The sequence below is a fragment of the Buteo buteo genome, chromosome 12 (assembly GCF_964188355.1).
Source record: "Buteo buteo chromosome 12, bButBut1.hap1.1, whole genome shotgun sequence".
Classification (NCBI taxonomy): domain Eukaryota; kingdom Metazoa; phylum Chordata; class Aves; order Accipitriformes; family Accipitridae; genus Buteo; species Buteo buteo.
This window is the reverse complement of record NC_134182.1, coordinates 13,250,187-13,274,882: the sequence shown is the minus strand read 5'-3', so window position 1 is coordinate 13,274,882 and position 24,696 is coordinate 13,250,187. Positions and strand designations below refer to the sequence as shown.

Below are 24,696 nucleotides of genomic sequence, written 5' to 3'. Positions count from 1 at the left end.
AATTAAAAGGATCAGGGCAAGCAGAGGTATGAATTTGTTGGGTTTGAAGAGCTGGTCAGGAACAGTAGTAGCAGACTAATTTTTTGTTTCCTGAGAAGCTTCCTGACAGGGAACCAAAGCAAGGCTGTGTTGGACTGAGAAGCGGGACCCTAGTTCCGGGCTGCATCTCTGTGTAGTCACCAGCCTGCTCCCTATGTCCTGGGGAGGAGGGAGGGTGTGCATAGGTGCCTCCCTACCAGCTTTGTGGTTAGAAAGCTCCCTGGTGTTCACGGTGAAAAGCAGTGGTTGCTGCTCTGTCAGGTTCAGCACCAGTGTTGGGCTTAGGAGTCACAACACCATCTAAAGCTCTTTTTCTGAATTTCACACCATTGGAAGTCAAAATGGTGCTGTCCAAGCTCACTGCTGTAAGCGATCCAGGTGGACTGCTGAAATGACTGTCCTCAGATGCAGAGTTCTGTGGTGTTGGGTAACAGACCTAGTGTGTTAGAGATCTTTCCTTGTCATGTAAGAACAAGCTTTTATGGCTGGCTACACATACTGACCAGTTCCCTTGATACCCCAGGACCCCATGGACTTTGAGTGGAGCTACTGGATTGAATGGGGAAGGGAACGTATACTGTGGCTTCTGGCTGGTCACCTCCTGGTATCACAAGTGTCCAGGCTCCTGGTGGAGAAGGTATGTATAGATTTTTCTTCACAGCAGGGAGTTTCTGTGGGTTTCAGTTTACTCCGGGCATGGGAACTTGGCACTGAGGCTACTAAGTGTGGGAAACACCCTTCTGTGGGGTGAATTGTGTGAGTGGGTCTGTAATGATGCACAAGTGAGAGCGAGTATGTAGGTTGCCTTAGTGTTTGGAGACTTCAGCCTCCAACCCATGAAAGCCTGTGCTTTGTTGTGAACCATTAACTAGTGTTGTGTGACCTGTACACAAGAAGGGTATAGTTATTCCTTTCCAAGACTGTGAAGTGATGACTGCCTGGGTTTTGGTTTGATTGCTAAATGATTGTGTGATTGTGGGAAATGACAGGTGTGTGGTGTCACACCTGCTAGTTTGGGGAAGGAAAGGAGGAAGTTATGCTCTACCCCAGATCAGGGAGGCTCTGGATTTCACACATGCTGCTACAGAAACCCCTTCCCTTCTGTCTTAATGGATACAGTTGGGTTTCCCTGTATTGTTTCATGTGTGTTCTTAACCTTGTTGACTGCATTTGTTTCTACTACAGACTCTGTGTAGGACAGCACAGATATCAAGTGCTTTGCTTTTCTTTAGAAATAACAACACTAAAAATTGTTCATTTTTCTTTTCCTAACAGTATAAACCATGGTGCTTGATGGTTTATGGAATGGCTGCCTGCTGGTTGTTATTGGGAGTCAAGGGCTTTGCTGTCATTTTGTTCCATGCAACTATTTCATTTGCTGTGGCTCAGTTCCAGCTGTCACTCCTGACATGGTTGTGCTCCCTTATCCTGCTATTCACTTTACGCATACCAGCTGTGGAAGAAGCCAAGGTAATGTGAGAAGGACTAATTAAGCATCAAATAATTTATGGTGGCATTTGTTCATTATGGCAGCTATCTTTATGATGGAGTACCATCCCTTCAGTTGATGTAAGCAGAGGTTGGCTTGAAAAACCTCAGGCAATAGAGCTGCAGTGGCTCATGCTGGAGCTTCTCCAGTTAGAAAAGTTGTATTTCTCAATTGTGCTGGGTGGTGCATTGAGATGAAAGTATGTGCCTTTAAGTGGTGTTCAGTAGAACTGGAATATGATGATACTTTACTAGTGCTCTAGTAAACACATTTCTTGTTCTTTGGAGCTGTAATTGTACCAATTTAAGGTGCTGGTTTTTGGGTTCATGTTCAGGAGTTGCTTTGTAAAGTCTGATCATAAGTTATTGGTGACTGCAGACTTCTGCATGGAAAGGGGGACTGTTTCTCCAACACTGATTTGTACCAGATGAGTTGCTTACTTGGAACTGGTTGGTGCAAGCTCAGTTTTGCTCTTTCTCTAATGACTTTTGCTGGGGAGTACAGATTTTAGAGAAACTGCTGCTCAGTTGTGAGCAAATGTCCTTGTATTTGCTTGGACTAGGAGGAAAAACAGGGCATATGTTACAAGGCTTGTTGCCCTGATGTTTAGAGGGAGGGCAGAAGGGAGATGAGTGGATAGGGTCTCTTCATGTGGTGTAGATAGATTTGAGAGGAGGAAAGGACCTGCTGCAATACAAATGTAATCAGCCAAACTACATCTGCTGATGTTTTCAAGTTTTTTGTGATGATGTTTTTGTTGTTGGAAACAGGTGTGACAGTGAGTGTCAAACTTGATAAAGGTTTGGTAACATTTTTCCAACCTCCAGCTTTCTCAGGAGTGACTGATTCTCTTCAGATCTGAAATGCAGCCTTGGCTTCAGCTGTAGCAGTCCCTTGGCTGTCAGTGTTACACACTGGTTTGGATTTTATATTACTGGACCAAATCTGAGGGAGATAATGGCATTCCTGTAAGAAAAGTTCTCCTGCTGTCATAGTTCTTCATAACCTAATACGTTTCCGAAATCAAGCTGTTGTCTCTTCATGCTGGTTGCAGTAGCTCTGGAGGCCTTTTCTGCAACAGCCAGGGCTTGTTCATGTGTTAAGTAGTGCTGTTTACTTCAGATGCCTGTTCCAGCTGCTGTTTGCTTTAGTTGCTTCCTGCTGCTGGTGACCCTGAAAGTTAGGTTCTGGGTGGATATTGCTGTCCAGCTGTGTAGAAAACACAACATTGCACCATTGTGATCTGGCTTTTTGTCTTGCAGAGAAAGTGGTACGACACTGAAAATGAGTATTATCTGCTGCTCTTCACTGTGTCTGTCCGCTGTCTCTTCTGCACTAGCTTCAGCCTGGAGTACTGCTGGCATGGACCTGCCCAGAAGTCATCCCACTCATTCCTGTGGATGCTGGCATATGTGTTTTATTATCCCACGTTCCACAATGGACCCCTTCTGAATTTTGATGAATTCAGTAAGCAGGTAACAGTGCTTTTTAAGATCATGCGGTTCAAGATTTTCAGTGCATCTGTGCCTCATGTGAATTGGGTGAAGAACTGTTGAAGTGGATGATGATCTCTTTTCAGATGCCAAATCTAGACTAAGACCCTGTACTTTAAGGAACAGATTAAAGCATGATAGGTTGATCCCCGCCTCCCCTCCAATCTTGAGAGATTTTAATACTAATCATGAGAAAATGTTAGGTAGACAATTTCATCCAGTTTTCCTTGAGATGTTGTTTCAATGGTGTGTTTCATAGGTAGTTTACAGGTAAGCCTGAGTTCTTATTTTCTGGTTACCTACTTGACAAAATTTGATACTGATGACTTTCAAACAGAAGGTGTTCCTAATGTTAGTCTGTATCTCCTGTCCTCTTCTCTAAGTGTTGAAGTATCCTGCATGCAAAAAGGAAGGCTGTAGTTAGAAACCAGTCTTGGGTATTTGTGCTTGTCTGCTAGCCATGGCATGATACTAAACTTACGTAAGGCTGGTAACTAACATTGAGAATATATTTAGTCAAAATATATTGTCAGAATAAGTCTTTTTGTCTGGTGCTTGGGTGGGGAGAGATTGATTAGATTCCAGTGTTAGAGAAGGTGGAAAGAAAGGAAAATAGTTTTTGAAGGCTGGATGATTAATCTTCTCTATCAGACTCTGAACTCTATTTCCTTCTGAAATAAACATTTTTCCCTCAATAAGGTACTTTGGGGGGGGGAACCAAACCCCTACAGAAAAGGAATTTTCATTCATGCATGTTTTGACTTCAGTAGAAGCATCTATTACTGATTCTGTAATATTTTTCCTCCTTACTAGTGATTTGAAGGATTTCAATTTTTACTTAAGTTTTCTTGGAGATTAAGGATTGATTGGGTGTCTAAAGCTGACTTCCACATAATTTTGAAAATATCAAATAATGTTATAGGAATGTGAAGATTGGACAATTTTGAGTGTAGCATTGGGAATTTGACAGTGTCCTGGATAACAACTTTAAGACAAACCTTCATCCCTGAGTTGTTCTACTTTACAGAATGTTTTCTTGTCTGACATTAGATTCATCCCTTTGACCACGGAGCCAATGACACATGTTACATTTGGAGAGCGTTTGTAATTTTAGCATGTAGCTGCTGGACTGGATTTTTTTTCCTCTCCTCCATCAGGTGGAATAAAGCAACATTTTCAGCAGCAGCTGGCTATAACTCTGAAACAGATTTCAGAGTCACAGAAAGGTGCTGGTTTGTATTGGGAATTCCTGAAGACTCCAGTTTCCCCTCATGTTGGTGTAAAAACAGCTGATGATTTACTGAGAACACTTTTCTTCAAACTTTAGCAAGCTGAGCAGCTCATCTCATGTAAAAGACCTACCTATCTTACTGAATGTTTTTCCTAGTGTCTTGCAGGCTGCTTTTCAAGCCTGCTTCTACATGACAGGGGAAACCCCCACATTTCCATGCTTTATTGCTTTCCATATTTTCTTGCATACTTGAGTAAGAAGTGAGATCACCACCTGTGATGTCTATAGCTAACATCATTGGGATGAACTGGATGAGCAGACACTTCAAACCATAAAACTATTGTTTCAGTTTATGTATAGAAGCCTAGGCATTTCTTGCTTCTGTTTATATTTGGAAAATTTCTGTTGAAGCCACAGCAAATAGGCTGGGCTTTATGAAAGTGAAAACTGAGATTTTTGGTGGACCCCTGAGTGACAAGTCCTATGCTCATTTGTCTTCAGTAGCTTGGAAGATGCAAGGCTGGATGTTGTAGGAAAAGTCTGCATAGACTTGCATAGAAACTGAGGTAATTTATTTTTTTTACTGTTTATTGTTTTGTAGCTTCTGAAGTGTGTTAAATTCTACCTATATTCTTGTACCCCTAGCAGAGGGAGAGGTGTTTGTTTTGTTGGTTTTGGATTTTTTTAAGGAATGTTTCGGAAGAGCTGTGAGACTCCAAGTTGAGAGCAGCTTGGGGATAGCTGGTAGGAAAATTGGGGGTGGGTCTTGCATTGAAACCAGGCTCATTTGATATGGCTCAGCAAAGACCTGTGCAAAGACCACCTGTATTCTTGGTGTGAGGAGAAAAAGGAAGATTGAGAATGGTATGCCTGTATTTGCAGTAGGTTCTCATTTAAATATGAACAGACCTGTTTGGTTAAAGCCATGAAGAAGGTGGAACAAACTGAACAACCTTAATGTGTTTCTTGCTGGTGTTTGAAGTGCATTGTTGGAGCTCTTACCTGAGCAGAATATATTGCCTTGACAGGTGAGGTTGGAGGAGGGTTTCAAAGTTTGCAGTGCCCAGCAGTTGATTCGAAGTGCACAATACAAAGAGTGTGTAGAACCCCTTAACTGAAGCTGAAACTGAGATGAAGGTTTCTGCTGAGCACACAGGAAAGCAGAAGTCGTGGAGATGGAGACAGAACCTGCTGTGTGGCCTGAAGAGTGTAATACCAGTGCTGGCAATTGGTATCCATTGCCAGGCAAAAATGAGAGGCTGACTCTTCATCAATGGCCTTGTGAATTTCTGGGTTGAAGCAGGGCATAGCAGTTCTAGGCATGGGTTTGAAGGCCTGTTGTGCAAATCCCTGTGATTTAAATAGTCTCCAAGCTTTCATATATCTGGTACAAATTAATCTTCAAAATGAGTGTTGTGCTTCATTTGTAAGTGAGCAGAGCTAACAGCATGTTAGCTGTACTGTGTGCTTGCAATTATGAGGGGTTTTTTTCTGTGCAGATGGGTTGGTTGCTTATCTTGTACATGCATTTTTGGTGGCCAGTTAAAGACTGGAAAAGGAAATTTTGCATATCTATACAATGATAGATGTACAAAACATGACTAAATTTTTAGGCAATCCTATGTTTCTGTTATTTGACCATATTCTCTTTTACTGTGGAAAGAAGGTAAAATAATAGTATACCAATGTGTTTACTATAGTTAGCAGATGTAAGTTTGGGGCATCTTGAGAAGCCTGTCAACTGCAAACCTTGTCTTATCTGATATTTAACTTGCACTTAGCTGCCATTTGCTCAGCATGTCGTAGGTCTTGCTGACCTTGGCAGTGCTACAGGAGAAAAATGAAGAACTGTCCTCAGATAACCATTCCTATGCATCTGGTAGAAGTTGGAGGTATTTTAAGAGCAAACAGTCCTTTTTTTTCTGTGTTTGGTAGGGTTGCTGCTTGGAAAACCTTTTCCTTCATAGCTGTAGTTTCTTTAAACTTTTTTGATTATCTCTAGAGGTTGATTAAGTTACAGGAATTAAAAGTCTCATATCTGGATTCTGTTCAGGTAAACAGCGCTTGGCCTTTTCTACAAGTTTGGTGCAGTGTATGTTCACATTTGGCCTCTTGTTGATTTCTACTGCTTACTGAGATTGAGAATGGAGAGACCAGTCTCCTTCAGTGTATGTCAGGAATTTCTAAATGGTGTAGTCAAATGGTCCCCTTAGTAATAGTAATGAATACCAAATGAAATTTTAAAAGGTTCTCAGGATGAGTATTTGAGTAAAACATTCAGTTGTGTGCCATATAACCTCTTTGGATTTCTTCTTTAGATGAGGAGACAAGAAGCCTTCAGTTTGAAGACCAATCTCAGCATCTTAATCATGGGCATAATTCGTATTTTCTTTTGGTGGTGCCTGGCTGAGTTGATGATTCACCTCATGTATATCCATGCTTTCTACAGCAGTGCTCCACCTTTGGAAGCTGCATCATACTGGGCCTTGGGTGAGTATAGAAACAATAGCAGAAATCCTCCTCCCCCCAATTCAAGAACCCCAGTCTACTTCTCCATCATATGTAGGTACTTATGAATAGTTCATTATGGCGAGTCACTGTCAGAAAGGTGGTCTGCAGACTCTTAATATAACATGTAGATCCTCTAAGAAGCTTACAGATGAACATATTGAGCTGCTTCCTAAATCAAAAAATATTCTGGTTTTTTTTCCACTCTAAAATGTGTGTCTAAGCTTTGGTCTAAGTGTTTTTCCCCTCCAAGTCATGGTAGTGGACACTTAAAAAAGAGTTTGTTTAGTGTAGGGATGGAGGAGGGGAGATGTTAGGAATTAGAGTGCTTATTGATCTCCTTCTGTTTTGATGTTTCTAGTATGTATTCATGTTGAAAGGTAAAATGACAGTACTCATGAAAAGAGCAGAGGGAAGGAATTGCAAACGAGGTGGTCAGAAAGTAGCAGTCAGTGCCTCTCAGCTCTGTTTTCCTGCTTGACTTCCCCCTCTTCTGCCCCCTTCCAGCTCCCTGGTATTTCATTAAAATGTCAAACTGTGCGGGGGCAGGAAAATGAGCTCTGACAGATGTAGCATAAAATAGCAAGAGCTTGGTGTGCTGGGCTGTAGGTAGATGTAGACTAACCTGTAACCAACTGGCATTTGTGGTTGGTTTGATTTGGTTTCCCTACTGCCCTCCCCCCTCTCCCCTGCTATGTGTATCACCAGGTAGGAGGAAAACCCAGAAACAGAAACCCCAGGCCTTAAGACTGGGTTCAGAAAAAGTCTTGGTGATTGCTGAATTGAAGGAGGTATCTCTTACTGTACCAGCAAGTAACAGGAATTGATATGCACACTGGTATGGTCCTGTCAAGAATTCATTGGAGATAATGTATGATGAGCAGTGTGTGTGTTGGAGGACACTTGTGTATTGGACTCTGGTCAGCAGAGGGCAATGTGTGTGCTCTGTCTTTGTATGTGCATATATATACACACACTTATTATATGTTTCAATATATAATTTTTATATATAAAAAAAGAGTGAGAGCAGATGAAGAGCAGAAAGTGAGAGGTTTGTCTCTATGGTTCATTCTACCTCTCTTCACTCAGTCACTGTTTAGAAAGTGGATTCTGAGTTTTTGCTCCTGTTCTAAATGTCAATTCATTGATGGATTAAATGTTAGCTCCTGGTGTTGTCTGTATGTCTGACAAAAAGCTGGCCACTGGATAAGGCAGGCAAGGCTACAGAATTAGAGATGAGATATTCCAGCTTTGGTGTTACTGGTGGATTCCTCCCTTCAAGACTACCAGTGCTGATTTTTAAAAAGAGGGGAAAAAGTTACAATAGCCAAGTAGGCTGTATATCTGATGAAATCAAGTCTTACATCCTAAGAATTAAAATGCATTTTGAACAGATGATTAGAAAAGGCTAAAATGCCTCAAAGCAACAGGTGATGAAAGCCAGTGTTAAAGCAAGTTTGGACTGTAAAGCTGCCTGATTAAAATATTATTTGAATTGAAACAAGTCCTCTGTGGAGACCTGGCTTTTAGGAGAGGTGTGTTCAAAATGTAACCCTATTCTTGTTGAGCTTTGTCTTTGTAGTAATGATAGCAGGTGTGTAAAATGTACTACAAATGAGATTGAGGCAGAAGTTTGTCACTTCTTAAAATGTTTTTCTCTACAGGTTTTATCACAATGATTATACAAGTTTCCTTAAACTCAAATCAGTGACAGTCCATTTAGGGAGCCACCAATATATGAGTAAGGGTACTGGTAATATTTTTCTGTTGATCCTTACTGGATCCATAAGAATCTTACCATGCTTCTACACCACTTCTTGTACAGAGCCAAACAATCCCCTCTGTTATTCAGCGTTCTGTGTTATTAAAACTAATTACATCAGGTAACCGAGTCTTGAGACTGAGGAAGCAGCTTGTTGTTGACTCAGGAGGATTAACCACATAGTATATTAGCCTTTCTGCACTGCTGGGTTTTCTATTCATTTTGTGTTTCCTATTTAACTACAGCAGCTTCAAAGCAGCATGGAGCATCTACTTACATTGTGATGCCTGGCTGTCCCAGAAGCCTGGTAAACTTAGGGGAAAGGCTGTGGTGCTGTTTTGCAGTCAGCTCTAATTAAGGAAATAACTGCTCCTCCATTTTTCTTCTGGGATATCTTTGAATGATGGGCAATAAATGCCAGCAGTGCAGGTAAAGACAACGGTGCTATGAGATTTTGCTGTTGGCATCTTAAAGGCAATGATGATGGTCAGTCTACAACTCAGTGTGAAGCTACGCTGTGTTGTGCATTACTTCATGTGGTGTTCCTGTGAGGTGAGACAGCAAAGAAATAAAAAAAACCAACCAACCCTGCATGAGTTGCAGTGCTTGTTTAAATATGCCCCTGTATAACATTGTCATTTATGGCCATGTAAAGCAGCAATACTAAAGTTACCTAAAGTAACACTACTGAGTGTACGCAGGTATAAAGTTAAGAAAAAAATAGTACCTGGGAGGATGTGTTACTCAGCAGTAAGAGAAGTATTTTCTCTTGTGTGGAAGGAATTAGGCAAATGAGTTTCTACAAGAAGCAATATACAAAATGGTGCATGTATGTTTTTGATGCCTGTGTATTTAACTGTAACAGGTGCAAGCTGCCTTCAATATTAAAGTTTGTGTGCATTAGCTACTGTTAGTACACTTTGAATTGTATGGTTTTTTAAACTTTTAAAATTTTTAAACTTGTGTCCTCTTGCCACTAAACCAATGATCCTCTTAAGTCAAATAAATGTTCAGATTCTTCTTTTCTCCATGCCCTTACAAGCCAGTACCTGGATTAGTGTAGCAGCACTCTTGCCTACAGGTTATGTTACCTCATTCCTTCCAATTCACTTGCAAATGCCTAGTTCTGTATATTCTCCTACTCTTCTGAATGTAAGCATGTCAGCACAGAGTTTCTCCCTTTCTAGAGGAAGCCACCTTCTGTCCTAGATAATCCAGCTTGGCTGTCTGTTTCTTGTGACATGTGTTACCATGGTGTCTTAAAGGCTGAGAGAACATTGTAGCCTTGCTTGTTGAATATCCTCCAGTCTCTTTATTGGCAATGCAATCTGTGTAGATGAAGCCTGTCTCTTGAATAAACAATGATGTGACACATGCTTTCCTGCATTGTTGTTGTGCTATAGGTGGAAGAACTGCTGTAATTGAAATATCTGTGTAATCTCTAATTGCTGTTAGATGCAGGTTATGTTCGTAACTGGCAATTTCAGGGTCATTAACTGGGTGATAAGAGTGTTGGGAATTGTGAGCAGAGGGCTAAAAACAGTGTATGTGTAGTTCACATAAAGGTAGAACCTTCACTTCTTTCCTGGTCACCCCTGTTTTCCTGGATCACTCCTCTCCCTATGTTTCCTAACTTGTGCCTGGCAGCCACCAGTAAAAGCAGCTTATGTGCCTGCCCTGTGGGTCACTGAGCTATGGAAGTACATAGTCAGCAACCTGCTCTGAGAGAGAGCAGGTTGCATCATAGAATTGTTTAGGTTGGAAAAGACCCTTAAGATCATTGAGTTCAACTATCAACCCAACACTACCCTGTCCACTAAACTATGTCCTGAAGTGTCATGTCTACATGCTTTCTGAACACCTCCAGGGATGGTGATTCCACCACTTCCCTGGGCAGCCTGTGCAGATGCCTGACAACCCCTTCAGTAAAGAAATCTTTCCTAATCTCCAATCTAAACCTCCCCTGGTGCAACTTGAGGCCATTTCCTCTTGTCTTATCACTAGTTACTTGATAGAAGAGGCCAGTACCCACCTCACTACAACCTCCTTTCAGGTAGTTGTAGAGAGTGACAAGGTCTCCCCTCAGCCTCCTTTTCTCCAGACTAAACAACCCCAGTTCCCTCAGCTGCTCCTCATAAGAATTGCGCTCCAGGCCCTTCACCAACTTGGTTGCCCTTCTCTGGACATGCTCCAGCACCTCAATGTCTTTCCTGTAGTGAGGGGCTGAAAACCCAACACAGTACTCGAGGTGTGGCCTCACCAGTGCTGAGTACAGTGGAACACTCGCTTCCCTGCTCCTCCTGGTCCCACTATTATTGATGCAGGCCAGTATGCTGTTGGCCTTCTTGGCCACCTGGGCACACTGCTGGCTCATATTCAGCCGGCTGTCAACCAGCACCCCCAGGTCTTTCTCTGCTGGGCAGCTTTCCAGCCACTCTTCCCCAAGCCTGTAGCGCTGCATGGGGTTGCTGTGACTGAAGTGCAGGACCCAGCACTTGGCCTTGTTGAACCTCATACAATTGCCCTCTGCCCATCGATCCAGCCTGTCCAAATCCCTCCGTACAGCCTTCCTACCCACAAGCAGATCAACACTCCCTCCTAACTTGGTGTCATCTGCAAACTCACTGAGGGTGCTCTTGATCCCCTCGTCCAGATCATTGATAAAGATGTTAAACAGAACTGACCCCAAAACTGAGCCTGGGGGAACACCACTTGTGACTGGTTGCCAACTGGATTTAACTCTGTTGACCACAACTCTCTGGTCTTGGCCATCCAGCCTGTTTTTTTACCCAGTGAAGAGTACATTTGTCTAAGCCATGGGCCACTAGCTTCTCAAGGAGTATGCCATGAGAGACAGTGTCAAAGGCCTTGCTGAAGTCAAGGCAGACAACATCCACAGCCTCCCCCTCATCCACTAGGCGGGTCACCTGGTCATAGAAGGAGATCAGGTTGGTCAAACAGGACCTGCCTTTCATGAGCCCATGCTGGCTGACCTCAATCCCCTGGTTGTCCTGCACATGCTATGTGACTACACTCAAGATGAACCTCTCCATAATCTTCCCTGGTACTGAGGTAATCCTGACAGGCCTGTAGTTCCCCAGATCCTCTCTCCAACCCTTCTTGTAAATAGGCATCACATTGTCAAGCCTCCAGTCGTCTGGGACCTCCCCTGTTGACCAGAACTGCTGATAAATGATGGAGAGTGGCTTGGCAAGCACCTCTGCCAGCTCCTTCGGTACTCTCTGATGGATCCTGTCTAGTCCCATAGACTTGTGAGTGTCCAGGTGGTGTAGGAGATCATTAATTGCTTCCTCCTGGATTATGGGGGGTATATTCTGCTCTCGGTCCCTGTCTTCCAGCTCAGGGGGCTGAGCACCCTGAGGATAACTGGTTTCACTATTAAAGACTGGGGCAAAGAAGACATTAAGTACCTCAGCCTTTTCCTCATCTTTGGTGGCAATGTTCCCCTCTGCATCCAATAAAGGATGGATATTCTCCTTGGCTCTCTTTTTGTTGTTAACGTATTTGTAAAAACAGTTATCTCTTAATGACAGTGGCCAGATTGAGTTCTAGCTGAGCTTCTGCCTTTCTAATTTTCTCTCTGCATGACCTAGCAAGATCCCTGTACTCTTCCTGAGTTGCCTGCCCTTTCTTCCAAAGATGGTAAACTCTCCTGTTTTTTCCTGAGTCCTAGCAAAAGTTCCCTGTTCAGCCAGGCCGATCGTCTTCACCGATGGTTTGTCTTGCGGTGTATGGGAACAGCCTGCTCCTGAGCCTTTAAGACTTCCTTCTTGAAGAACGTCCAGCGTTCCTGGACCCCTTTGCCCTTCAGGACTGTCTCCCAAGGGACCCTCTCAACCAGTGTCCTGAACAGGCCAAAGTTTGCCCTCCAGAAGTCCATAGTGGTTTTGCTGACCCCTTTCCTTACATCACCAAGAATCAAGAATTCAATCATTTAATGGTCTCTAAGCCCATGACAGCCTCCAACCACCACACCTCCCACCAGTCCTTCCCTGTTTGTAAACAATAGATCTAGCAAGGCTCCTCCCCTGGTAGACTCACCTACCAGCTGTGTCAGGAAGTTATCTTCCACACACTCCAGGAAACTCCTGGACTGTTTCCTCTCTGCTGTGTTGTATTTCCAGCAGAAGTCCAGAAAGTTGAAGTCCCCCACGAGAACAAGGGTATACGATTGTGAGACTACTGCCAGCTGCTTGTAGAATGTTTCATCTGCCTCTTCAACCTGGTTGGGTGGTCTATAACAGACTCCCAGCACAATATCTGCCTTGTTGGCCTTCCCCCTCATCCTTACCCATAAGCACTCGACCTTATCACAACCGTGGAGCTCTGCACAATCAAAATACTCCCTAACCTCTGGACATCAATCCTTTAATGAGTAGGAATGTAAGTGTTTTGTTGCACTGTGGTACCTGGATTTTGGGGGGGTTAAATGAAAAATGGTTGGAGTCCTAGCTGGACAGTCCTCTGAAGAACAGCAGCTTTCTTAAAACTATTCTTCATATTATTTAGAAGAACTTCTCTACTAAAAGAGAAAACGGACATTGATTGTTTAAGCTCTTCAGCTAGGCAGTACAAAATCTATTGTTTAATTCCTTTTTTTCCATGTTGAAGACTTTTAGCTGGATTTCTGTCCCTGAGATGAGAAAAAGCTGGTTGCATCCACATCTTCCATGGCCTAAATACCCTGAAAAGAGATCCATAATATTTTTCTATTGTATCCCCTCCCCTGCTCAATACTACAATCCCTACGTGCGAAGTAGATGTCAGAATTTCTTCTACCACATATTCCTCCTCACATTGAAATTATTTCCTTTAGCATTCTGCACATATTTCTTTAACTTGCATGCTTATATCGCAGCAAGCTGTGGCTGTAGTGCTGAAGACCAAATGCCTTGTGCATTAACAAAAAGCTGCATAATATGGGTTTGAAAAAAGTGCAGTTTCATGCTGAGTGCACAGTCGTATTGTTTTGTCAGTGGCCTGTGTTTGGTAGCAAGAATAACCTACAAGAGGAAAAACCAGTCTCTGGTGTGGAAAAAGAGCAGATAGTGAGAGCTAGCTTTGGGCAGAGGTGCTTTTAGATATCAAAGTATTAACTCTTTTGGGTAACTTTAGGTATAAATGATTTCCCCTTACCGCCCATAGCTCCAGCCCCCACAGAGACTTTATTCTTCTCTGTATAGGGCAGTGGGAATCTTGCTCCCTGTGGATGTTGGGGAAGGCAGGCATTTGGCTGTACTCACTGGACAGTATGAGATGGAGAACACAAAACCCATGTGAAATCTTGCAGTTGTTTCTTCAGTGACTCTTGTACTGGCTTGTGTATTCCTATAATGTGATGGGCTCCAGTGGCACTCCACTCTCCCAGCAGATGTTACTGCTCTCAAAGACCCACCAGGCATGATGAGCACCTGACAGCACAGTATTAAGGGTTGCTCATGGGCTGGGCTTCACTGCTGTCCTCTGAATGGCTCATTTCTCAGAACTGCTTATCCTGACACCCCTGTCCTTGCAGCAAACCTTGGCTTCAAATCCTTCTCAGCAATGCTGATTTTCTCTGGTAGGAATTACATGAAAAGCCAGGTGACAGCAAGCAATATGGTTTTCCAGTGGCCAAATATTAGGTCCCACATCAGGAATAGAATGAAGAATATGATGTAACCATAGTGTTTGGTTTTTTAACTGTGTGTACCTGTTTGCCGTATACGTACAGCCCTTTGGTTTGTGGGAGGGATGTTAGTGTCTGAACACAGAATTAATTTAAAGATGTCAGCTGGGCAGCACAGTGCTGTTATTTATTGATCCCAGGAAGCCATTGTTTGGAGAATGAAAGCATTTTCTAGAATTCATGAATCATTGTGTCTATATTCACAAATACTTGTTGTATCTATCAATAACTAGCTACTAGCATATTGAACAGCATCAGGGCATTTGTGCTTATTTAACTCTGAGCAATTCCATGTTTTTGTCAGTGCTCCATCTCATTCTGGTAGCATCGGTCAGATTGAAAGAATTGGGTGCTTTCAGAATTAATGACACAGCAGGAAGACCTGTATTCCATGGTAATGGAAACCCTGCTAATTCATTCTTCTCAGTTTTTAGTTAATTGGGATTAATTTGCTGCCTTTACATTTTACACTGTAAAATGAAGATTTGCAGGCACTGATGATAAAAGCCACTCTGGATCCCAGTAATCCAGTATCCTGGTGAACTGCAGCGTACCAGAATAGCCACACTGGGCCAGATCAGAGGTTCATCTGCTGTGGTGAGTAATGTTTGGATGTGGTATGTAATGAATCCTGGGAAAAGAAATTAAAAAAAAAAGGGCATATAGATTCGTGATCCTTTCTGACATACGTTCTTCAGGCTTCTGTAGCTGAATAACAAATTCACTGACTTACGTAGTAATAGGGAGCTCAACAGCCCTAGTTGAAAGATCTTAAATGGAAATAAGTGATTTATTTTTTTCTTCACTATGACAACATAGAATATCAATGGTAAAATTCACTCTGATGGGGTACATTCTGTTATATAGAAACTGGAATGAATGTTGAGTATTGCTAATTCATTTGTGTGTTAAGTCTGATTCTGAAAATACAAAGGTTAAAAAAAACACTGCCTATATTTTCCTTATGAGGCTTCACATTTAGCCTGGGGATTCAGCACCATTTACCCATCTCTGCTCATCTGAACAGAGCTTCATGTCAGTCTCACAGGGTATAGGGAATGATGAAAGCCAGAATAAAAGCGTGTTGTCTAATACAATTATTGCACTGGGTTAATCTAGTATACTAACAGATATTGTAATTGTGAAAATATATTTGACTAGGAATCTGTATGTATGTGCTTTATCAGAGGTATGCCTCTGATGTAGACACGTACATCTGAGATGTATGCATGTATGATACAATGTCCTGAGTGTTCTGTGGGTTTAATGTATTGGTCTTAACCATGTGCCATTTGTTTGTTCTAGCGAAGCATGCACATGTTAGTGTGTGTTAGCATCATTGTTTTAATTAACTAGGTTCTAGTACTCCAAAATCTTTGAAAGTGAGACCTACAGAGTAGTCTATGTAAGTTGGATGTAGGGTGGTGGTTTTGATGTGTTGCAGTTCTTTTTCTAATAAACCCATAGATAGGAAATGGATTTCTGAGTTAATTTTAAGAAACACTTAGTGTTTTGCTATTGAAATTATGGTGTCTGTGCATCTGTCTTAATGGTAATGAAATACTAACAGAGTAATCTGAGATTTTTTTTTTTCCATCCTACAAGATAATGATAAGGAGAATCTGATAAAATATTTGGCATCTTGATGTCCATTTTGAACACTGGAAACACAAACATGAATCAGAAAACTCAGTAAGATTTTAGTCTCTAAAACATTGGGTAGTTCACCGCTTTCTATAAAGAAGTGTGTGTGTGTGAAGGTAAATTTTTTGTAAGCTTTCCTGCAGGCTAAACTTCCAGATAGCATTGGCAATTAACCTACTTTTATGACTACTTGTTTTTTAACTTGTGTGTTGTGGCTTAACCCCAGCTGGCAACTGAACACCACACAGCTGCTCACTCACTCCCCCAGTGGGATCAGGGAGAGAATCAGGAGGGTAAAAGTGAGAAAACTTGTGGGTTGAGATAAAGACAATTTAACAGGTAAAGCAAAAGCAAGCAAAGCAAAATAAGAAATTCATTCACTACTTCCCATGGGCAGGCAGGTGTTCGGCCATCTCCAGGAAAACGGGGCTCCATCACACGTAACGGTGACTTGGGAAGACAAACGCCATCACTCCAAACATACCCCCTTCCTCCTTCTTCCCCCAGCTTTGTATGCTGATCATGACATCATACGGTCTGGGATACCCCTTGGGTCAGTTGGGGTCAGCTGTCCCAGCTGTGTCCCCTCCCAACTCTTTGTGCACCCCCAGCCTACTCACTGGTGGGGTGGTATGAGAAGCAGTAAAGGCCTTGACTCTGTGTAAGCAATGCTCAGCAATAATGAAAACATCCCTTTGTTATCAATGCTGTTTTAGCACAAATCTAAAACATAGCACCATACCAGCTGCTGTGAAGAAAATTAACTCTATCCCAGCCAAAACCAGTGCAATGTCATAACTGTCGATTTATTTAGAGAGTTCTTTCCTGCAAGTGTTTACTAATGAACATAATGCTTACTGTAGGTGTTTGAGGAATATTCAACGTAGGTGGCTTTAAGGCATGTGTATCCTTGAAAACTTCTGGTTTTCTTTAACCTGGAAGGACCTGTCTATGCCTTGACCAAGAGTCCCTCGGCAGCTCTGTTTAGCCTTGTTTAGGTTCACTTTGGGATTTTTAAGTCCATTCAACTTTGTCTAAAAAGAAGCACTTAGCCTCCAGGGCAAACACTGTGTTATGTACTTCTCTGCCACTGCTCCATATGTTTTAGGATTTTTCTTGCTGCTTGTGTGCTGCTGGATGGCTGGGATATGAAGCCAGGCTGCATGAGTCCCTGTAGTACTTTTTTCTTTCATAATTCCTTTTAATTTTGTGAGCCAGCACCTCTTTCAAAGCACTGCCAAGCGGCAGTGAAAAACACTGCTAAGCAATATAAGCCTAATTATTAATTGCATTGTCTTCTGTTCAAGTCGTGAAATGAGCGTGCTTCATGTTTCTTGCATGATGCTCTTTTTCAATGGCTAGAGACAGCAATAACAGAATTGAGTTGTCACTTTTGCGTTCGTGTAGTAGGTGTGAGTGGACAGTTAGCCCTGACTGGGGGACAGGGCAGCACAGCGTGATGTACGTGGGATTGCTGGCAATGGCTCCAGAGCTCTGCTTACCTGGCAGCTTGTGCTGAGTTGACTTGGTGCTGTGGTAGTCATATGTTCATATGAAAGCTTCCCCCAGTATGAGGTGTAGCCTCCTGCTGGGGTCAATACCAAACTAAGAAGGTCATAGTAGATCCAGTCTTGGCGCTCTTGTCAGGGAGGAGTGTCCTGCTGTGAGGAAAATGCTGTAGCCCAGTGTGTAAAGCTCAGCAGTCGTGCTCTTGTTGATTGATTAATGGAGCTGGAAACTCCTGATGCACCTTACTGTTGTTGGCATTGTTGCCAAGATACATCTGTAGCCTATCTGCTCCAGTGCAGACCCATGTTCTTTCACGGAGATTTTTAATTTTTTTTTCCTGTAGGAGAGGACGCATGTAAAAATAAGAGAAAGGGTAAATGAATCCCGAAAGCCTGATATTTTGAACTAGATTATATGGCCCTAAATTTTGAGTGGTTTTAAATGTCTGTTTCCTATTAGACTTGTGCCATGTGTCAGTAACCCTTTTGAAATATGGCTGCATATTTATGTCTGCTATGTGTTTTCTAGTTGAACCTGCCCTGGTACTTGACAGAAACAAGCATCTATGATTATTAATGCCATAGGGTCAATGTAGCTGCAAAAAGGTTAAATTTGTGCTGTTGTGCTCATGATAAAATTGCCTGCTAAGTTATAATTCTTGACCATGAGTTTTGGTGATGGTTTATGGACAGAAAAATGCCAAGTATGGTTTCTAATACTTGGATCCAAATCTTTTGTTGCTTACTTATGAAAATGTTCTGTTTAACTTGTCAAAAAATATCAGGTAGTTTTGCAAATATGAAAACTAAAAAAAAACCATTAAAAAGTCTGTGAATGTTCTAATTATTCTTGAAACAAAGGTATGAAACTTACAAAATGCGGTTTTGTAGTAAATTTAAGGAAGGTAAATATTTGAAGGTCTATAAATGCATTTTTAAAGCATAGGAGAAGTTAGAATGTTTTAAGGATCGCAAGATGATAAATTGAAAATATCAATTTCTATAAAAGTCAGTTAATTTAATCTGGGACTTCAAACAGATTGACTGTTGAAGAACATGGGTTTAAGATTATATGGGTACTTTAAATTGATGTTTTTCTTATCCCTTAACATACTTCAGTTTTAGAAAACAATAACTTTGACTCTGCATCCTTTGAATTAATTATTCTGGGGAAAAGATAGCATTTTTGCAATACTTTTTCCCTTAGGTGTGTTTTTAAATACACACTTGATATAACTTGTTTCCAATTTAAGATAATGCTTGTGTGCAAGTTCTTTTTAAGCTTTAAATCAAACACTAGAGAACAAATTATGTGATATTGTTAATGAATTTGAGAAGTTTAGCATTGGTCTTAAATTTCTTTTTAAATTTCATGTTTTTAAATCAGGTGAAGTAGTGTACTTCTGGCTGCTTTGTGTTACAATGGGGCAAATGCAAAGCAGCTGGAATGTCTCAGCTATGTAAGAAAGTTTAAAGCCTGTGCCTGTTGCTAATACAGCCCAGCTGTTGTGTGGCTGTGAGTCTTGCCCTTAGTTTTCCATGTGTGGCCAGAACTCTCACACAGCTGGGATGAGTTGAAGACCAATGAGAACCTTCATATTGCTCGTATTGTGAGTCTTAGAAATTCCCATGCAGAGTAGTTAGTGTGTGCTAGGTAATGATTGGTGATGTGATGTCTACATTTATCTAAGATACCAGTGCTATTGAGCTGTCTTGTAGTTAACAGTAATGACAGCTTAGATGTATGTTATTAGAGATGGTGAAAATGCTTTTGCTTTTTCTGAAACTTACTTATTATAACTCTGAGAACTCAGAATCTTTCATTGTTGTATTTAAAATCAAATGTATTGATTTTTGAGGGTCTCAGGAGAGTGGTAGTCTGTGTCTCTAACTCTCTTTCCATTATGCATAGCCAAAGGATTTTGGATTTTACCAGTGCACAGACAGCTGTGATCTTCATAGTCGGTTTGTGTGGGTGTCAGCATTCAGCTCTTCCAATGAAATTTGTCAGAAAAGAAATAAGAAACTGAATGAGATGGGAATTAAAGAAGAAAGTTGGCTGTATAGATGATTTAGCAGTAATCTAATGTGTAGCTAATTGGCTAGTATCCAAATTGTGCTTCTGATTGTTTGTTTTCCTCTGGGGAAGAATGTTATTCAATACTAGATGACTGCTTCCCTGAAGGAAGATACTGTAAACTTCATTTCTAGGTATTTTGTTCTAACATAAATTTTTATCTTGTATGACACAACTGGTTCTTACAACATGCATGTGGATCATGATATTAAAACTAAAAATGTTGGATTGTAGCAGTAAAAGGCTGGCCATGTGTAGGCCAGCAGGAGTTTTGCAATTTACACTATTAGTGCCAGAATTTCACCCTAGGTTGTTACATACGAGATGAATTTTTAATATTCAACTTTTGGTTGTCATCCATAGTAGACTTGTTAGTCAGCAGAATGCAAAAGGGTTGTTTTGCCAAAAAAAAAAAAAGCCAGATTATTTAGATGTTCATGAACTTGTACTGCTGGAGTCAGATTGCTTTGTCTCCAAGGAAAGTCTGCTGGAAGGTTTTATCTTATTATTATAATATAGATATTATATTAAATATCTAAAGTATTCCATTCAAATCACAAGTTAGTTAATATCAGTGAGGGAAAGCAAAACACAGGAAAGGAAGGAGATGTAACAATTGCATTTTATAATTTTTTTACTCTTCTAAATTATAATAGCTTTACTTTCCTTCCTTTGGGATTAGATTTTACTTACGTCAACTGTCAGTGAGATGGAAAAGTTCACCAAAGTCAGTGGAACTTTTAGGAGTGAACTCTTACCAGTTTCTATATAGGTGTTAGCCTCTGCTTTTTACCGAACTTTTTCCTATGATTATTGGTCAAATACTATTTCGTTCAGCAGAAAATATTAGAATATTAGTATGAATAAAGTCAGTATTTGTTTTTCATAGCAGTCAATACCCACAGGCCAAAGATTTTTGAAAGCAGAACTACAGATGCTTACTTATGCCTTCATATTGGAATGATGGTACTATTTTGTGTGTGTGCCTAAAGTCATAATTGCTTGTGTCCTATAGCTGTTACAAAAGTAGGTATTGTATTTCCCATCAACTGATGGTACTTGCTTGAGTTCTTTGAATAATGGCTGTTTGGAAGTAATCAGTATTAACAGGTTTCAAAAGTATTTCAGGACTTGTTTAAGGTATGATTTTTTCTTTTTATTTTTCTAGGTGGCCTGGCTTTAGCACAAGTACTATTTTTTTATGTAAAATACCTGGTTCTATATGGTGTTCCTGCTCTCCTCCTTCAAATGGATGGACTCAAACCTCCAGCTCTGCCTTGCTGTGTGAGTCTGATGCACAGTTTCACTAAAATGTGGAGGTTAGTCATTATTACTTTTCAGTTTATTACTGATATATGGCAGTCTGTGTATAAGAACATGCATGTGTGTGTTCATGGTCACATACATTCTTGCTTTCATGTCCTTGTCTTTTTCTCTCACCCCCATGATTCATCTTCAGCACTTTCTAAACAAACTTCAATTTGATGGTTACTTTTTTCACACTGCAGAGGGTAGGGGCAAGCATCCCTTTCAGCATTTTCATCCTCTTAATTATTAGAATTAGACTCTACCTACTTAGCTTCACTAACTTAGCAATTATTTTTTCCAGATATCTATTAAATGGTTCATTTTTCAGTCGTGGTCTAAAACCCACATTTCAGCTAGGTATTCTTCTAGTGAAGGAAAAGAAATGCTTGATTAATCACCCTATGAGGAAAGCTGTAGCTGTAACACTTTAATATGTAGAGTCATGCAGTAGAGAAAGTCTTCAACACATTGAAAATACTGTGAAAAATGGTAATTGTTTATAATGTAGCTTGAATTTTTGGATCCCCTTTGCTTTTAAAGAGTTTCAGCACAGTATTTCACAAAAAAAGTATCAATTTTGAATCTTATGGTTGCTTTAAATCAGTGTTCACTGAAGTATTTTCCCTAAAAACTCTCCCAGGTGGATTCTGCTTGCTGTTTAGCCTGTGTGTAACAGTGGATCCACTTGACTTCTCCCTTCCCTTGTTTTCCTCTGCACTCTCTTTAGTTCCTTCAGTCTGTGGAACGCTGTGCCCCAGACTTCTAGAAACATTACTTAAAATTATTTAGACTTCTCTGCTTTTTAGTGCAGAGCCTGGCACAATGGTCCTTACCCTGTTTGGTCTCTCACTGCTTTGTAATATGAATAAAGCTTTTTTGTTTTAGGCATAAAAACAGCAGGCCTGGTCTTATCAGAGCTTTATTGGATGAAATTTTAATTTTGTTTTTGGCTTGAAGCTAGTTGTAACAAGGCTTTATAGTTTATAATAGTTGGCAACTGTAGCTATATAGTATTCAAAGAAATGCAGCAGAAATAGAGTGCACAAAACAGATGAACTGTTAAAAATTGAGCTACTAGCAAATGCCTTGGTTTAAATTCTCTTTCAGAGTTTAAACTGAACTTACAACCTACAGAGTTAATATAGAAATCTGTGGTTTTTACCAGGCACTCTCCTGAGAGAAGCATCTCTTGGCCTGCTAGCCCTTGCAAAGAGAGTTGCAAGCAGCAGTGGTTTTTTGCCTCCTCTCCCAGTTACTATTCCAGGGAATCTGTGTATTGTTCTGAAGGTGCCAAATGAAACTGAACTTCAGCACAAATACTAATGACACTGCTGTGTCAGGTGGTTGTAATGGACCATGAAAAGGTACTCTGCACCTGCAAAGATGTGTGGTGTATCACAGTAAAAACATTGGGTATTCATTAAAAAAAATGTTCATAATGCTTCTCTCAGAACAAAATTGAAACTAGTATCTAAGCAGAAAGTTTAATTATTTTTTTTACAGAAGGAAAAAATGTCAACTGCTGATATTTACCATTTGCCCAAGTATTTCATTCATATATGTATCAAACATTCACTGCCAGAAATAATAAAATTATCTCATAGATGGAATTTGTTTGTTTGCTTTGAAGGCTGAAAAAATCAGTTCATGTACAGCTGACTTGATTTCTTGCTCTCAAAGCTGTGTGGATAGTAGAATTTCCTATGGCTGCTAGTGAATTATGAGTCATTCTCAATTAAGAAAACTCATGTAGCTTGCCCTCTGAATCCATGAATTATGATGCCCTTATGCCTTTTACACTTAAACTCTTCAATCAATCACTACTGCCCAGAGGCTTTGCAGTCTTTTTATGTGTTTTGGTATGTTATATAGGAATGTCAGTGATAGAAGTGGGAATAGCCTTTGTTTCTAAACTGTATGACTGTCTGAACAGGATGAAGTGTGGAAATGATGGGTTTAACATAAAAGCTAACAAAAAATGGTGAAAAGAAATTGCTTGTATTGTGAAGCCTAATGAATGGCAACACTGCTTTTCCTTAAAGTGCTAAATACTTTTTTGTAGTATGTGAATACATGGCCTTCTAAGTGAATGTTCCTAACAACTTTATCAGAGCGGGTCAAATTTAAATGTTAATAACAGCACCTAGTTTTAAGCTGGTAGAGTGAGGAGATTTGTATCGGACTGTTTTCATAAAATGGTAGCCTGGTAAAGCTTATTAAAGGCTCCTAAGGCCAGGTTTGGAAATGGAGTGGAGTGGAATGAGCTGGATGACATGGAGTACACCCCTGTTACCTGCTGGCTAGCACTGGGGAGGCTGCTTGGAAAAAAAGTGCTCGTGTATGCTTGGCTTGCTCTTACTCTTCTTGCTGGTGTCCGCTTTAGTGTACTCTCAGAAACAAGGTATTATGCTAGCTAGGCTTTCAGAAGACCCAGTATTGCTATTTTTGTCTCAAAGCTATTAGCAGTGCAGATTTTGAAGGAGGGAAGGTAGCCTGAAGACAAAGACAACGTGATTGTCACAATGTAAGAAATACAACTATGCTACTAAGGAGTCTTCCACCACCCCCTGGTGTCCTTTGAGCATAACAACAAAGCTTTTGATCTGATACATCCAGAGCAGTGTCACTTACAATCAGTACATGCTGACATAATTCACTATGTGATACAGCAGGTTGTCCTGGTTTCAGCTGGGATAGAGTTAACTGTCTTCCTAGTAGCTGGTACAGTGCTATGTTTTGAGTTCAGTATGCGAAGAATGTTGACAACACACTGATGTTTTCAGTTGTTGCTCAGTAGTGTTTATAATAAGTCAAGGATTTTTCAGCTTCTCATGCCCAGCCAGCGAGAAAGCTGGAGGGGCACCAGAAGTTGGCACAGGACCCAGCCAGGGCACCTGACCCAAAGTGGCCAAAGGGGTATTCCATACCGTGTGACGTCACATCTAGTATAGAAACTGGGGGGAGTGGGGGCAGGGAATCACCACTCAGGGACTAACTGGGTGTCGATCGGTGGGTGGTGAGCAGTTGCACTGTGCATCATTAGTACATTCCAATCCTTTTATTATTGCTGTTGTCATTTAATTAGTATTATCATTATTAGTTTCTTCTTTTCTGTTCCATTAAACTGTTCTTATCTCAACCCACGAGTTTTACTTCTTTTCCCGATTTTCTCCCCCATCCCACTGGGTGGGAGGGAGTGAGTGAGCAGCTGCATGGTGCTTAGTTGCTGGCTGGGGTTAAACCATGACACAGGTGGAAGAGCTTTCAATCAGAAAGGTAAGAAAGATACCACAGTGTGTCCAAAATCTCTAGTGGTGAAAAGCAAAACAGGTATTAGAAAAACAAATCAGGTACTCTGCCTCCCTATTTATGGTGCTAAACAATAAACCAAATTGTGCCCATTCAAACTTAAAAATAAAAGGCTTTAATTAAAAAGGAGTTATCAACTTTATAGTAGATTCTCCCTAATTTGCATTTTATTTAATCAAGACAATCTCTTGAGTCCAAAAATTAGCAATCTTGTTTACTGTCTCAAGACAAATACAGGTGTTGAATGTGTTACTGTGGTTTCCTTCTACCAGGATATTACCTTGCTAAATATGCAGCTGCATAGCTAATAAATGCATGATAAATTTATTATTATTCAAAAGCTTGATTATAGCTGTGAAAAGGAGTTTCTGAGCTCCTGATTTCCAGATAGGGCAGCAGTTCACAAACACGCCAGCTTAGAGTTTTTAATGTCTGCTTCTTCTTAAGTCATGAGGAATTATAACTTGAGTTTTGTTACCAAGGTTAAAAGAAAGGTAATGAATCGTGTGAGAGCAACAAATGTTGTTGGAAACTTGTAAGTGATTTTAAAGAATTGGTCAACGCTGATGATGTCTGCCATACAGCTTCTCAGGCGGGGGGGCAAATTGTGTAGTGCAACTGGAAAAACTTGTCCTACTG

The 24,696-nt window shown here is 40.8% G+C and overlaps 1 protein-coding gene across 4 annotated transcripts in view; it reads left to right on the top strand.

The window, feature by feature from the left end:
• The window catches only part of HHAT (hedgehog acyltransferase), a 169,784-nt gene that overhangs the window by 3,255 nt on the left and 141,833 nt on the right, over positions 1-24,696 (top strand). For all 4 annotated transcript variants that reach the window (XM_075042753.1, XM_075042751.1, XM_075042750.1 and 1 more), the window contains 5 exons: positions 563-676; positions 1,315-1,509; positions 2,791-3,003; positions 6,571-6,742; positions 20,609-20,759. In XM_075042753.1, the coding sequence (XP_074898854.1) occupies positions 563-676; positions 1,315-1,509; positions 2,791-3,003; positions 6,571-6,742; positions 20,609-20,759 (845 nt within the window). The remainder of the gene's footprint in view (positions 1-562; positions 677-1,314; positions 1,510-2,790; positions 3,004-6,570; positions 6,743-20,608; positions 20,760-24,696) is intronic.